Below are 15,095 nucleotides of genomic sequence, written 5' to 3' on the forward strand. Positions count from 1 at the left end.
GTATTTAATGAACTGTTTTTTGTCTCATGAAAGTTGAAAATCCTAGCATGATTGTAGGAAGAAAATGACTAATTTTATAATAAAAAGAATGTGTTTACGTAAGTATATTACAAAGACTCAACCTTGAGTGGATCAGTGTTTAGCATCTACTTACTTATTCGTGGGAAAAATTACATGGATTGAAAAATTGAAAGAAAACATTCTTATTTATTTTAAAATCTAGCCAGATAAAATATCCAGTATTTTGCTTTCTTTGTTGTTTGTGTATGGAATGTTCAGAGCTGTAATGCCAAGCTGTAGGCGGTATACCATTGGCTGCATCTGGCTCCTTGGCAGACTCTTCAGTTATTCAGTTGGCAGCTCAGGGCTTGTTCATCCTGCAGGCAGCCGAGAAATCTGTCTAGTCTTCTTTTGTTTAATTTAATTTTAATTCACATATTATTATTCTAGCAAAATGCCCAGGACAGAAGCCTTGCACAATCACACATTTTTCTCTATCCCTCTACTCACCACACACATACAGTTCTCTTATGGTATCTCTGTGCACTTAATTAAAGGGGCCCAATTCATTCTTCCTACATAACCTGAGGCAATGTTTACAAACCACTTTATGGATCACTACAAATGATATAGATCAGCGATTTGAGAAGAAACAGTTATAAAAAAAAAAGTTTTAAGTCTCTATATATAGAAGCATGAGAACATAAGCACTTTATTTTCTGAGTTGATCATTGGCTTTAAATTAAAAAATTGGCAGTGATTAGTTTAGACGGGAGTTGATGGGGGTATATGAAATGAGCGGTACAGAAAAGGTAATTGAGATACTCCTATTTATTCTTTTCAGTAATTGAAGGAACAAACAGACGTTCAATTGAATTGAATGGCAGCACATTTAAAACTGATAAAAGGAAATACTTTTTCTTTACATAAAGCATATCTGCAGAACAGATTGATACAAAATGTCATTGGGGCCAAGAGGTTACTAAGGGAGGAAGTGTTATTTTTAATAAAATGGTGTGGATACTGAGATTATCTGTAGTTATATTAGCTAAGAAAAAATATGTCTGTATGCTCCTGAACCATGAAGGTTCAAACAAACTAGGGTTAGGAAAAATTCTTCCCTTATGGCCAGGTTATTCCTTAATTTCTCCCTATGGGTTTTCTTGTTCCTTCCTCTGAAGAATCTGGTATGAGTCACTGTCAGAGACACAAAACTGACTAGCTGGACCACTGGTCTGATCCCATATGGCACTTCTTATGTTCATAAACCCATTTCCTCACATATATGATTTTAAATTGGTCTAAATCATAAACAACAAAACTTGTAAATGTGCTCTCATGAATTAGAGCAGGATATGGATTCTGGTTTTTAATTTGATAACCCTACTGGGCAAGTATGATTAACTATCCAGGGTACTAAGTAAATCCGGGAGACTCGTAAGTGATGATTGGTTATCTTGGTTACTTCCTTCTTAAAATATCTCGTCTGGGTATTAAAATAATTTGGTTTTATTGTGACATCTCTGCAGTAATTGTAGCAACATAAAGGGAAAACTCCAAAAACAAATGGGTTTCCCAATTTTGGGGCTTGGGGGTTCATGTAATTATACTGAAGTTTCTCCTGTTGTTTGCTTCCAGTATAGTATTTCCTAATATCTGTTCTGTCTAACGGCTCAGGAATTTATACTGCAGTCTTTGCTATCTGGTAAGGATTAAAACCTGGGATTATAGCTCCAGTACAAATTCTTTTGAAAACACAAAACAGATGGTTTAGTCTGAAGTGGGGAGTTAGTGCGCCTCCTTACTGTACACGGCTGCTACTGAAGATGAGGATAATGTTGTTCTCCTTTCCATTCCCTTAATCAGTGATAGTGGGGTATAGCCAATTCTCGGATGGTGTGTGGTAATTGTTTAACAGCATACAGCAATACTATGTGGCACTGTAGTCCAGGAAGGGAAAGATGTTATTTGTTTGGAATGTGTTGTGAATTTTCTGAGGCAAAATGTAATTACCTGAATTGGACTTTGGATAGAACATTATGGCTGACATCTTTACTCCTATGAAAATGTTGTGGAGTCTTCAATGTCCTTGGTTTTCCATCCCATCTAAAACAGTACACTTCTATTTTTTTAATTTTTTTCTACTATTTGAAGGATGTTTACAAATGCTATTCCTCTGTACTTCATTTCTCCTTACTCCTGATTTTGAGTGATAAATATGAATTTTCTGTGTTTGATCTCACTGCTTGTGATACAACCATATGCGAGACCAGGAGACTTCAAGTGAGGCATAAGCTGCCAGAGCAGAACCATTCCAGCGGCACACTGTCCATTTATAAACATCTGCTGAGCACACCAACTTAATTGCAGCCTTGAAGTCTGGTTTGACATGAAGCTCATTCAGCTATAAACCACTTTTGATGGCACGATTTGTAAAATGTACCAGACCCTAATTTGCTAGAAGACTTGACCTGCCAGCCAGAGGCTGACATGAATTACATGGTGGCAGGGCCACTGGGGTAGTTAAGGGGTAACATCTCCACTGCTTTGGGTGTTGCTCAAAGATTTGCCGAAGCCGGAGTGACAAAGACACAATTCTTGGTAAAATAACAAATGTTTACTTACTCGTCAAAAATTTTAATTTATAATTTTTCTTGTATTTTTAGTGTGATGAAATACTACTGAGCTAATTTGCAGTACTGTTTTGAACTTATGTCCATTATGCTCATTAGATGGGGGGGATGTTATAGGCCCCAATTCAGGAAGCTGCATAAGCACATTTAAGTATCTGAGTAGTCCCACTAATTTAAGTGGCACTGCTCAATTGCCTAAAGTAGTTAGGCACATGTTTAAGTACCTTTCTAAATCAAGGCCTTAATTTTAAAGTTACCATATTTACTTGTTTTTACTCCCAAAGCTACAACAAATTTGAGTTTGAAATTCTGTTGCTAGGGCCTTTTGTTTTGCTCGTTGTTTGTTTGTCACAAAACAAGCTTTTTTTTTTTTTTTAAACAATTTTTAAACACAATAAATAAGAGGGGAATTATTGCCTCATAGTTTTTTGTTAAATGCCATTCTTGTCTGTGAAGAAAGTCAGTTAAATGATAGATTTTAGTTCTCAGGGTTATCTTTAATTGAAGTTCAATGTTTTTTTTAAAGACAAAGCAAGCCAAATATGCAGTGGGGAATAGGAAGACAACCAAAAGCTAGCGATGCAGCTCCTGTGTCTCGTGCTTGCACTCAAGTTGCTAGAAGACAGCAGATAGCACATTAGATGGAATTTGGATGGTTAACTGTTATGTTGCTGCTCTAAAAGCAACATAACAGTTAAATTAAAACTGTTATTCTGAGCTATGTGCCTCAGAAGAACTAAATGGCCAAAATGTTGGCAAACCTGTCCAATCATAATTTTCTAATCAAAATTAGTTTCTGATGGGGAGTGTGTGTGTGTGTGTGTGTGTGTGTGTATGTATGTATGTGTGTATATGTATATATATATATATATATATATATAAAAAAGAGAGAGAGAGACTTCTATTCTTTTTAAGAAGGTTCTAGTCTGTTGATCATAACTTAACCTCAATCACTGGGGTTTTGTTTTATTCTAATGAACTCAGTTTTCACATTTTTTTTTAACTCCTGTTTTGTGGATTTTGATGTGTTTGTACGTTAAACTGACTTTTTTGCTATGTTTTACTCACAGGGGACAATTTAAAGGTTAAATATAGAGGTTTAACATCTTCCATAGGGACGTACAAATTGATTTACCAGACTGGACCAATTGTCCTTCTAGTCTAGTATCCTGACTGTGGCTGCTACTGGGATGCTTCAGTAGAAGCAGTAAGAAACCTTGAACTTGCCCATATGGAAATTCTTTTATTACTCTCACCCCCCCTTAGAGGTTTGCTTTAGGGTTTTTGTTTTTAGTGATCCTGGAGGGTTTTTTGTTGTGTTCTTTGGGGACGGGGGTGGGAGGGAAGGGATTGTAATCCTTGCTAATGTTATTCAGGGTGTCCCTGTTATCTGTATAAATGAACAATTCTTTTTGAATTCTTCTAAGATCTTGTTCTTAGTGTCATGACAGAATATAACTGATGTGTAGGAAAAATGCCTGCTGGATTTCATGACTCACTTTATTTTTGGGATTTCTATCTTTTTGTGAATTCATTATGGTTAGTGGTTTTAGTTCATGGTTTTTATAGGGGTCATTCACCATTTTTCATAAGATGAAAGTATTTTTCTCCTCCATTGTGTACAAATTAGTAACCTAGAATGATGACTTTGCACACTATGAACCATACATCACACTTAGAACATAGGAATGACCACACTAGATCAAACTAATGGTCCATCTAGTCCAGTATCCTGTCTTCTGACAGTGGCCAGTGCCAGATGCTTCAAAGGGAATGAACAGAACAGGGCAATCATCAAGCGATCCATCTCCTGTCATCCTGTCCCAGCCTCTGGCAGTCAGAGTCTTAGGGACACCCAGAACATGGGGTTACATACTTGTGTCCCCTCGTGATGAAAATGACGAATAGTCTTAAACTTCCTGAAAGCGTTCTGTCTTATAGTGGTGTTGCTCACTTTACTTTTGGAAGCTCACTTATCTAGCTTATGTCTAGAAACTGGGAAGTCAAACAAAACCAACAGTGTGAAGTAGTGGCAGTCTAACATGTTAATTAAGGACTAAAACACATTCTGTTAAGTATTTGGCACATCTTTGTGCATGTAAATGTGTTTATCTGGGCTTGTCTACACTGGCACTTCACAGCACTGCAACTTTCTCGCTCAGAGGTGTGGAAAAAACACCCCCCTGAGCGCTGCAAGTTTCAGCCCTGTAAAGCCGCACTCCCAGTGCTGGTAGCACTTTAACATGGCTAGTGAAGACATGCCCTTAGTCAAAAAATCAGACCTACTTCATTTTGTGTTTTTTGAATAGCTCTTAATATGCATGTAAGCTGGTTCCAGATAATGTCTTACGTTCCCCATGGAAGCATTGTAAAAGATTGATGCTAGGGATAATTTGCAGGGAAGCTGCCTGCTGAGTTCTTACTCTTCTATCACATGGTCAAAGGGGGGAATTTCGGTGACTTGCTTCTGTTTTGCCCTTTTCCTCACTTTCAGATATATATGAGAGAGAAAATTAGTCCAGTAACTATGAGCCTTGGAGATCTGGCAGAGCTGCAAATGTAGGCTTGATCAATATTTAGTACTGTAATGCAAGAACAACAGTTCTCACGTTGTGGGTCAGGCAAGGCTCCAGTTTTTAAAACAAACAAAAGCTCTAGCACTGAAAATAAGGGATCACCCCAAGAGATGAGAAACTGGGAGTCCTCTCCCATTTCAATCTAGATGGTGAAAACTCCTAGCCCTGAAAGGTTGTAGTTTTATTTAACTTGGCTTTCGGTTTACATCTGTTTGCCAGTAAAAACACAACCCAGTTAATTATATTTTATTAACAATAAATGCTTAACATCCTATTTAGTTCTCAGATCAGGGGTGGCCAACCTGAGCCTGAGAAGGAGCTAAAATTTACCAATGTACATTGCCAAAGAGCCACAATAATATGTCAGCAGCCCCCCCCCCCAGGTCCCCCCACCCGCTCCCAGCGCCTCCTACCCACTAGCAGCCCTGCTGATCAGTGCCTCCCCTTCCTTCCCCTTACCTCCTGATCAGCTGTTTTGTGGTGTGCAGGAGGCTCTGGGGGGAGGAGCGAGGGCACGGCAGGCTCAAGGGAGGGGACGGGAAGGGGTGGAGTGGGGGCAGGGCCTGTGGCAGAGCCAGGGGTTGAGCAGTGAGCACTCCCCGGCACATTGGAAAGTTGGCGCCTGTAGCTCCAGCCCCAGAGTCGGTGCCTATACAAGGAGACGCATATTAATTTCTGAAGAGCCGCATGTGGCTCAGGAGCCACAGGTTGGCCACCCCTGGCTCAGATGGACACCAGTTCAAACCCCTAAGATGCATAGTAGCAGTACAACCGATAATTTTTGACTGCATTGTTTCTGTAGAAAATCTTGTATGCTGCTATGTTCTGGGCTTTTAGCATTCTTTATCAGGAAAACATGAACATAATGACTTTAACTGATATTAGGTGTTACTGACGTTGGCAACTGCTTTTGTCTTAAGAATTTTTAAGTTAGTTCAAGTAGGTCGTTAATTTCTGAGAAGCTATTCTCAGACTTGCAAGTGTGTTTTTGGAAGACTATAATTTCCTAAAGGTGTTCAGTATCCAGTGTTAGTTGGCTCTTAGGCTCACCTGATTGCATCTGTTTGTGCTTGGCTGCTGCAGATGTTGGGCGATCAGTCTTTTAGCAAGGATGCAGCTGAGCTAGCATTTTAACAGGTGATGCCCACCAGTTGTAGGTGAGTTGATGCCCTGTGGTGACCTTTAACACTGGTAAATCAAGAACAAGTGACGTACACTGTAGTATGTTAACCTTTTATCGTAACTTTGCCTTCATAGAACATTAAGGAAAAAAGACAAAACCTAAAAAAGTTGAATCAAGATTACCAGTCTGCTTCAATTTGCTGGCCATGTGGTTCAAAAATTTGGCTCTCTGTTCTGGAAATACTGTTTTTTCTCAGAATTGCTATATTGTTTGTTGATCTTACTATTCTGTCTTTGTGGTTACTTTACATGTTTTTGTATCTATCATTTATAAATATTGAGTAATATATTTAATTTTTTTAAGCTGCATTCACTGATGGAAAAGAATTTTTGGTATTGGACAAACTTTCATATTTGCTCATTCTCAAGTGTGTGTTTGTGTGTTTAAAAATGGGCAGCAAAGCTGTGTTAGCAGGATTAGGTAGGCCTGAAATTTAATCCACATGTTTGGGTGCAAAAAACTATTCTAAATAAATTTAAAAGTTCCACAAAACAAATTTGTGCCCCAGCCAATCGCTCATGAGATGTCTACAACTATAAACTAGGGTACAACTAATTAATTCAGTTTTCCAAGAAATTATTTTAAATGGTACTGTAAAATGTATTTTTTTAAAAATTAAAAAATACTTTGTGCTCTTTTAAAACTATTTTTATTAAAATTTCAGAATGAAAAATATTAAATTTGCTACAGTTACATGTTCAGGTTTAAGAAGTGGCAGTTTTCGTTAGAAACTTAAAGCTCTATCATCACTTAGTACAAGGCTAAATCTTACAATATAGAGAAACCAAAGATTTTTAAAATTTGGAGATAGATACATTTGTCAGAGAGGAGAAAAGAAATTGCTTACCCCAGAATATATACATTTGTGAGAGAGGAGAAAAGAAATTTCTTAACCCAGAATATGATTCATTCTTTCTGTTCATTCTTAAAGAATGTATGAATTAAATGGCATAGCCTTATTTAAAGATCTTAACGCTAGTCATTAATCATAAAGATCAAAATATTGCCGTTTCAGATTTTAGTTGAAAAGTTTTAGATCAAATTCCACTCTGCTTTATATTTCTGTACAAAGATTTTTAAAAATGACTTTCAAGTAAATATGCAGATGTGCTAGGTATATATTGGTATGTTCTAACCCTCATACTAATACTGTATTGTGGTAGCAACCAATGTTGGTTTGTTTTCCTGCCTTTTTTTTTAAGGAAGAGTTTATTTGATAGTGCTGAGGTTATTCCTTTTAGATGGCGCGTATTCACCAAGTTAGGACAAGTTACCGTATTTTCCGGCATATAAGACTACCTTGTAACCCAGGAAAATCTTTTCAAAAGTCGGGGGTCGTCTTATACGCCGGGTGTTGTCTTATAGGGCAGGTGCTGAAACTTCCGAGCCGGACTGGAGAATCTGCGGTCACCGCATATGGTGAGGGGAGCTCAAAAACTGCCGCGGCTGCATGAAAGCAGCAAGGGCGGAGCAAGCTGCAGGCGTCCGGGACGCCCGGGGTATGGCAAAAAGAGAGAGAGCGGTGCTGTGCCCAGAAAAACACGCCTCTTTCACCCGTCTGGCCCGCCCTTGTATCCTATTACCGTACCTCCTTCTCTGCCTCTCAGATCTCGCTCCTGAGGACTGCAGTGAAGCGGCGCAGGCGCGCATGTGCGAGATCTGAGAGGCAGAGAAGGAGATAATAGGATACAAGGGCGGGCCAGACGGGTGAAAGAGGCGTGTTTGCGCTACCACTCTGATAGTCTTGGAGACAGGGAGGGCTGGGCAGGCAGGGAGAGCTGACCAATCCAAGCAGGCTTTATATACAACAACCAGCCAATCGCCGGTAAGGTACATCGCTTGCCGTGATTGGCTGGTTGTTGTATACTGGGTACCACATACAGTACAGCACCAGTATCTGTACCTGTTCATACAGTATAGCACCAGTACATACAGTACAGTATACAAATGTCCAACAGTCAAAACCCCATCATGGCTCCACCAGCAAGAAGAAAGAAATATGAAGCCAGTTTCAAACTTAAAGTTGTAAACTTTGCCATGGAACATAATAACTGTGCTGCTGCAAGACAATATGGAGTAACAGAAAAGATGGTTCGGGACTGGAAAGCAAATGAAAAAGCATTAAAGAGTATGCCAAGGGGTAAGTGTGCATTAAGAAGAGGCACCCCACATTGGCCAGAACTCGAAAAACATGTAGCAGACATGGTGAATGAGCATCGCCAAAACGGTTATGTAGTGACACGAAATAAAATACGTTTGTTTGCACTTCAGTGGGCCAAATCTAACCCAGATCACAGCAACAGATTTAAGGCCACTGTATCCTGGTGTACTAGATTCATGGAAAGGCATAATATGGTACTGAGGCAAAAGACGAAAATTGCCCAAAAATTACCTGCAGATCTTGATAGCAAAGTAAATAGTTTCCATCGATACGTAATACAACAGCGCACTAAACATGGCTATGCGTTAAGTAGTATTGGAAATATGGATGAAACGCCAATGAATTTTGATATGGTTGGAAATAAAACTGTCCATCAAAAAGGTGAAAAAACAATTTTAATTAAAACAACAGGACATGAGAAGTCCAGTTTTACAGTGGTACTAGGATGCACAGCTGATGGCGCCAAACTGAGACCAATGATTATTTTTAAAAGAAAAACAATGCCGAAACTCAGGTTCCCTGTTGGTTGTTTTGTACATGTGAATGAAAAAGGCTGGATGGATGAAGAAGGGGTAAAGCTATGGCTTGATAATGTATGGAGCAGGCGACCAGGTGGACTTATTCAAAAATGTAGTCTACTGGTGTGGGATATGTTCAGGGCTCATTTAACTCCCAGCACCAAGCAAAGGCTTGCAAGACTAAACACAGATGCGGCAGTTATTCCTGCAGGTTTGACATCGTTGGTACAGCCACTGGATGTGTGCCTAAACAAGCCATTTAAAGATCGCATTCGAGAACAGTGGAATGAATGGATGGTTAGCGGCGAAAAATCATTCACAAAAGGAGGAAACATGCGTGCTCCACAGTTGGATGTTTTGTGCAAGTTTGTCATAAAAGCCTGGAATGGTATTGATGCAGAAACAGTAATCAAGTCTTTCAAGAAGTGTGGCATATCAAATTCATTAGATGGTATGGAGGACGACTACTTGTGGCAAGATGAAGAGGAAGCCGAAGCTGAGACCACACCATCTGATACGGAATTCGATCCATACGATGACTGCCTTACAAATGTATCACAAGATGTCATTGATGTACTTATGATATCAGATGACGAACAGGAGGATTTTGAAGGCTTTTAAAGGGAAACTGTCACGCCAGCAAACCCTGTCAAAATACCGTAGCTTGCAGTTATGATGGGCGTTGCTAACTCGCCAGGGACTTTCCCGACACTTGCTCTCTCTCTATTGTTTGTTATCTTCCTCCTATCATCATCAGTTCCAGTTTGGTTGACAGCTTAGAAAACAAACAGCATGGCAGCTCCCATGGGTTTATTGTCTTATCCTTCCTTTCAGCTTTAGAGTGAATTAGGAAAAGTTTAATCCACTTGCACTGTTTTATGTTTACATGTTTGATGACAAACAGCCTTATGTTTATAAGTGACAGTTTTCCTGCTAAGTACCTGCATGTCATAAGCATTTGAATTAAAATTACCATATTGAAATCAAATCTGATGTTTTTTTTAATTTTTATTTGGTGTGCGTTGGAAGAGGGGTAGTCTTATACGGCGAGTATATCCCAAACTCTATATTTTAACTGGAAAAGTTGGGGGTCGTCTTATACGCCCAGTCGTCTTATACGCCGGAAAATACGGTACATTTTACACAGTGTAAGACAAAGGCTGTACTCTATATTAAGGGAAGTTTTTTTTTGAGCAGGGCAGTAAATCCGGCAGTGCTGTTGGTTGACTTGTGTCTTGTAATCTGTAGATTTATTCTGGCTATAGTTGCCCATCTGATAATTCCCCTAAGGTGGGTGAGCAACAAGCTTAGATAATAGCAGAGCCAGCCTCTACCCAAGGGGTCGGAAACCTTTCAGAAGCGGTGTGCCGAGTCTTCATTTATTCACTCTAATTTAAGGTTTCGCGTGCCAGTAATACATTTTAACGTTTTTAGAAGGTCTTTTTCTATAAGTCTATAACATATAACTAAACTATTGTTGTATGTAAAGTAAATAAAGTTTTTTTAAAATATTTAAGAAGCTTCATTTAAAATTAAATTTAAAATGCAGAATTCCCCAGACCGGTGGCCAGGACCCGGGCAGTGTGAGTGCCACTGAAAATCAGCTCACATGCCGCCTTCGGCACACGTGCCACAGGTTGCCTACCCCTGGTATAAAGCAAATGTAGTGGTCTACTAGTTCTTGTCTTCATTTAATTTTCCTTTCATAAATAAATTCATTTAAAAGCACTGCTTTTTGTCATTGCCAATCTGTTTTTAGCCATTGAATATTTTTCATCAAATCAGATGACCTCATATTTCACTTTCACAAAGTGTTTGTGTGTGTGTGTGTAGATGAGTATGTAATTTCTGTTTAGTCTCTTACAAATTGAGAGACACCTGTCAAGTGCTGCAGAGCCATCAGTTGTGCAGTCCTGCTTAGGAGATTAAAATGGAAAATGTCTTAAAAGTATTACGTTATTTTAATGGCAGATAGACTGCATATCAATTTCAGTGGGAAATGGGATATTCCTAAGAGGGAAGCACAGCTACCAAGTTGGCTTTCTGTGAATTTCAGCCTTTGGGTCAAGCACGCCTCACTGGACCTGCCTGACAAATAAGTGAATTATTGATATAACACACCCGTACTTCACTGGCCTAGTGAAACGAGCTGTGAAGACCTTTGAAAACATAGGCATTGCATGTGGCACAAAAGTGCCTTCCATCTAAAAGGGTCCTATCCTTTATTATAGAAGTAATCCCTAGCAGCATAACAGAGCAAACAATATCATAGCTGCGTGTGTGTAATGTGGGGACCAATCCTGCAAGCTTTATCTTGTTAGATTTTTTGGAAAGTGAAGAGGAAATATTCTTTCTCAGGTGATATGCTGTGATAAAGTTTTGTTTGTATCTAAATACTTACAAAGATATGGTAGGAAGGGAAAAAACTGTGTATGTATATAATTTTTTTAAAGAAGTTAAGAGACACTGGATTATATTTTATAAAAATAAATCATTCTCCTGGGTTTATTAGGATCAATTTATATAAAAGGTTCTAATTGCCCCTGACTTGGCAAACTTACTTGCCTCACAATGGTATGTAAAGCACTGTTATGTTTCTTGGATGTTCATCATACAGCTAGTTAAGATCTGATGTGAGATCTAGAAAAATATTATGGAGTTTATAAAACCTTTATCCAAAGATATACAAAGCACCAGTTGAATAATTTTTCACATAATGCACTATATCAAATATATTGTGATTGCTTTGCTTGTGCTATAACTAATATTTTGTGTGGGGGCGTCTTTTTTTTTTTTAGGGCTCAGCTGATCCTCTAAACAGTGCTTTTCACTTGACGTACAACATGGTGTTGAACTTACTCCGAGTAGAGGAAATTAACCCTGAATACATGTTAGAAAAATCCTTCTACCAGTTTCAACACTACAGAGCTATTCCAGGAGTAGTAGAAAGTAAGTATTATGTGTATCACATACTTAACCATGTGAGAGACCATGTCAAGGATACTTTAACTGTGGGATTGGATAGCTAAGATAGGGTTTTATGTTTAGAATGAGAATCCACCAAGAGATTCTAGTACTGAACAGCCTCACCTTCCCTGGCAGCAGAATACTTAGTGCACTTGCTGTTATGGTTGTGGACGGGAGAAGGTTTTTAGGGAGGGAAGCCATCTTCTGTTGTTCTGTAATAGCACCTGGACCTTTTTTGGGAACAGACTTTACTGATTTTGGAGATATCCAGTGAACAGGTTATACAAGGATGGTCACCACTTTGCAAATGTGTAGGAGAGGAAGAGGAGCCAAAAAAAAAAAAAAGTGTATTTGGGTTCATGGGAGATGCAGACAAGGTTTCTGTTCATGTTCAAAATATAGATAAGTCAAACTGAATTAATCCTAATAGCATATTTCAGTATCTAAAAAAGAATTAGGGCCTATGGTGTCTAAACCACCAGAAAAAAAGATACTCTAGTAAGGCTTTGTAAATAGTCTGGAAAGTTGGTCAACTGTGAAGCAAAATCCTGATGGAAACAAGGCTTTTGTTTTCTACTCCCTTGAGTGGCTAGCCTTGTGAGCCATGCTCTGCCTGCTTTAAACTATATTTCCATGAGCCAAGATTAATTTCCAGAGTGCTTCTTGTCAATCAGTTTTTGACAGTTCAAACTCCTCCAGGAGCTTTACCCAGTGGAATCCCAAAACCACAGCAGATGTATCTACTTCATCTGCCAGTGAAGAATGAGCAATTCACCTCTTCAGTGGCATTAAGTGGGGAAAATAATAGATCCACACCAGGGTTGGAATTTGGTTTTTGGCACCCCATTGCACTGTGTATGTGTTGGATTGCAGGGGTGGCATTTAAGACAGTATTTGCATATGATGTGATTTCTCAGAGAACATTTCTCATACCCATAGACATGCCCAAATCTTTGTTCCCATAGTTTAGAGTCCAGGGTTGCTTCAGAAAACTATGCTGGAGAGCAATCTGGATATTTCCTGGAAATTATTATACCAAAAACCATACTGTGCTTTAGAATTTTGTAGGCACCTCAACTTCAATTCACTTTATGAAATTGAGTAGGGTTTACTAAGGCTGGAGATGCAGTCCATTCTATGGATGTATATTACAGGCCATACTCTCACTGAGCTTTGGCTTCTTCACGTCAGGACTCTTTATCCCTTGGCTGGGAGAGGAAGCAGAAGAGGCACAGCACCAGCAGTTTTCCTTGCTCCCAATCTGTCAGCATTGGCTTCTTTGACATCAGCTTCTGCTGATGCTCCCTCTGACCCCGGGAAGAGTGGGGAATCTTTGCTGGTTGTGTCTCCGTTGATATCGTGTCACCCTCTCTGTGTTACTTTACTATAGGATTCAATGACAGAGTAAATGTTCCCTAGAAGTGGTTGTACCTTGGTTCCCTGGGGCCCTGGTCACTGTCCCAGTGCCATCAAGAATGGAGCTTAAGGCTCATGCCGGGTTTTGTCTGTGAGCACCTCACCAGCTGCTTCCCCTCTGGTGGCATGTAGGCCTTCCAGGAACCTGTTGGCACAACTAACTTAGGGCTTAGACCCAGAACTCACTATAGTCCCACAACCTCTTCAATATTCAGCAGCCCAGTCAGCTGAGGCTTGTAAATCTCAAAGTACTTTACAAAGACAGGAGAGTATTCCTCTCCCCTCCCCCCCCCCCAATTTTACAGACTGAGAGGGGAGGGGAGTGAGGCACAGAGAGAGGGTATTACTAGGTCACAACAGGGCTAGTAGAAATGGGAAGCAAACTCAGGCTTTTTATCCTGGTCCTGTTTTGTTCTCAGCACTATGCAGCCAACCTTGCAGCTGCCTCCCATGTATAGGTGAGAAGTAGAAGGGAGGGAGTGTTTTGTGTTGCTGAACAGTGATCCCTCTTGCAAATGAATTTGGCGATCTTGGGTCCTAATGGGACTGTTGTACAGCCATTAGCCAGGGATTTCAGGGAAAATAATATCCAAAATCCCCTCATTTCTACAAAGCTAGTTCATAATGATGAATGTGTTTTAAATATGACTTCTTGGTCTATAACTTTCATTGTATTTGCAGCTAAATATTAAAGGACAAACTTGTAGATATCAAGCTTTCTGGAAAGGGGTTATATTTTAGTTTGGTTTGTTTTAAATAGAAAACATGTATTGAAAGTGATAATCAAATAATATTTAACTACATATTTTTGTGAATGAGTCTTTGCTATAATATTGTTTAAGATAATGTCGGAATCTGTACATTTACACAAGATTGCGTTATTTGCAGAGGTAAATAAATTGGAAGAACAGTACAACAAAATAGAAATTCCAAATGAGGAAAGCGTGGTCATCTACTATAAAATCCGACAGCAGCTTGCTAAACTGGGTAAAGAAATTGAAGAATACGTTCACAAGCCAAAATACTGCTTGCCCTTTTTACAGCCAGGCAGGCTGGTAAAGGTAAATTGCTTCTCTTCTATCATCTCCCCCTACCCATCAAACTTTCAAGGCTTGTGTCTACTTGATTCTCTGCCTAATTTTATTTATCCCATTTATCCACTCAGGAATTATAGTAAATTTGACTTTAATTGTAGTTCTTTAACCTTCCTTTAGAGTTGAGTGTTTAATAAGGTTTGCTTCAAAGTCAGCTTTGTTATAAATCACAGCAATCCATAAACAGACTGAAGAAGAGATCTGTGTAGCTCAAAAGTTTGTGTCGCTCACCAATAGAAGTTGGTTCAATAAAAGATATTACCTCACCCATCTTGTCTCTCTAATAGCCTGGTACCAACATGACTACAACACTGCAAACAGCAAGGCATAAAGTATACATGTCGTGCTTTTTTTCTAGAGGTTATTTTTATAACATGCTTTCATCTTTTCAGGTAAAAAATGAAGATGACGATTTTGGTTGGGGAGTGGTTGTTAACTTCTCCAAGAAATCAAATGTTAAGGTAAAATAATACACTTTTTCCTTCACTGGCAAAAGATGCATATTTTCACTAAATGTGTAGAAAGATGAAATGGAGGTATAAAAACC

The 15,095-nt window shown here is 39.1% G+C and overlaps 1 protein-coding gene across 1 annotated transcript in view; it reads left to right on the forward strand.

The window, feature by feature from the left end:
- The window catches only part of MTREX (Mtr4 exosome RNA helicase), an 85,189-nt gene that overhangs the window by 33,937 nt on the left and 36,157 nt on the right, over nt 1–15,095 (forward strand). The window contains exons 16-18 of the mRNA XM_034773805.1: nt 11,870–12,020; nt 14,343–14,515; nt 14,941–15,009. Of these exons, the coding sequence (XP_034629696.1) occupies nt 11,870–12,020; nt 14,343–14,515; nt 14,941–15,009 (393 nt within the window). The remainder of the gene's footprint in view (nt 1–11,869; nt 12,021–14,342; nt 14,516–14,940; nt 15,010–15,095) is intronic.

This window comes from Trachemys scripta, chromosome 6 (genome assembly GCF_013100865.1).
Source record: "Trachemys scripta elegans isolate TJP31775 chromosome 6, CAS_Tse_1.0, whole genome shotgun sequence".
Lineage (NCBI taxonomy): Eukaryota > Metazoa > Chordata > Testudines > Emydidae > Trachemys > Trachemys scripta.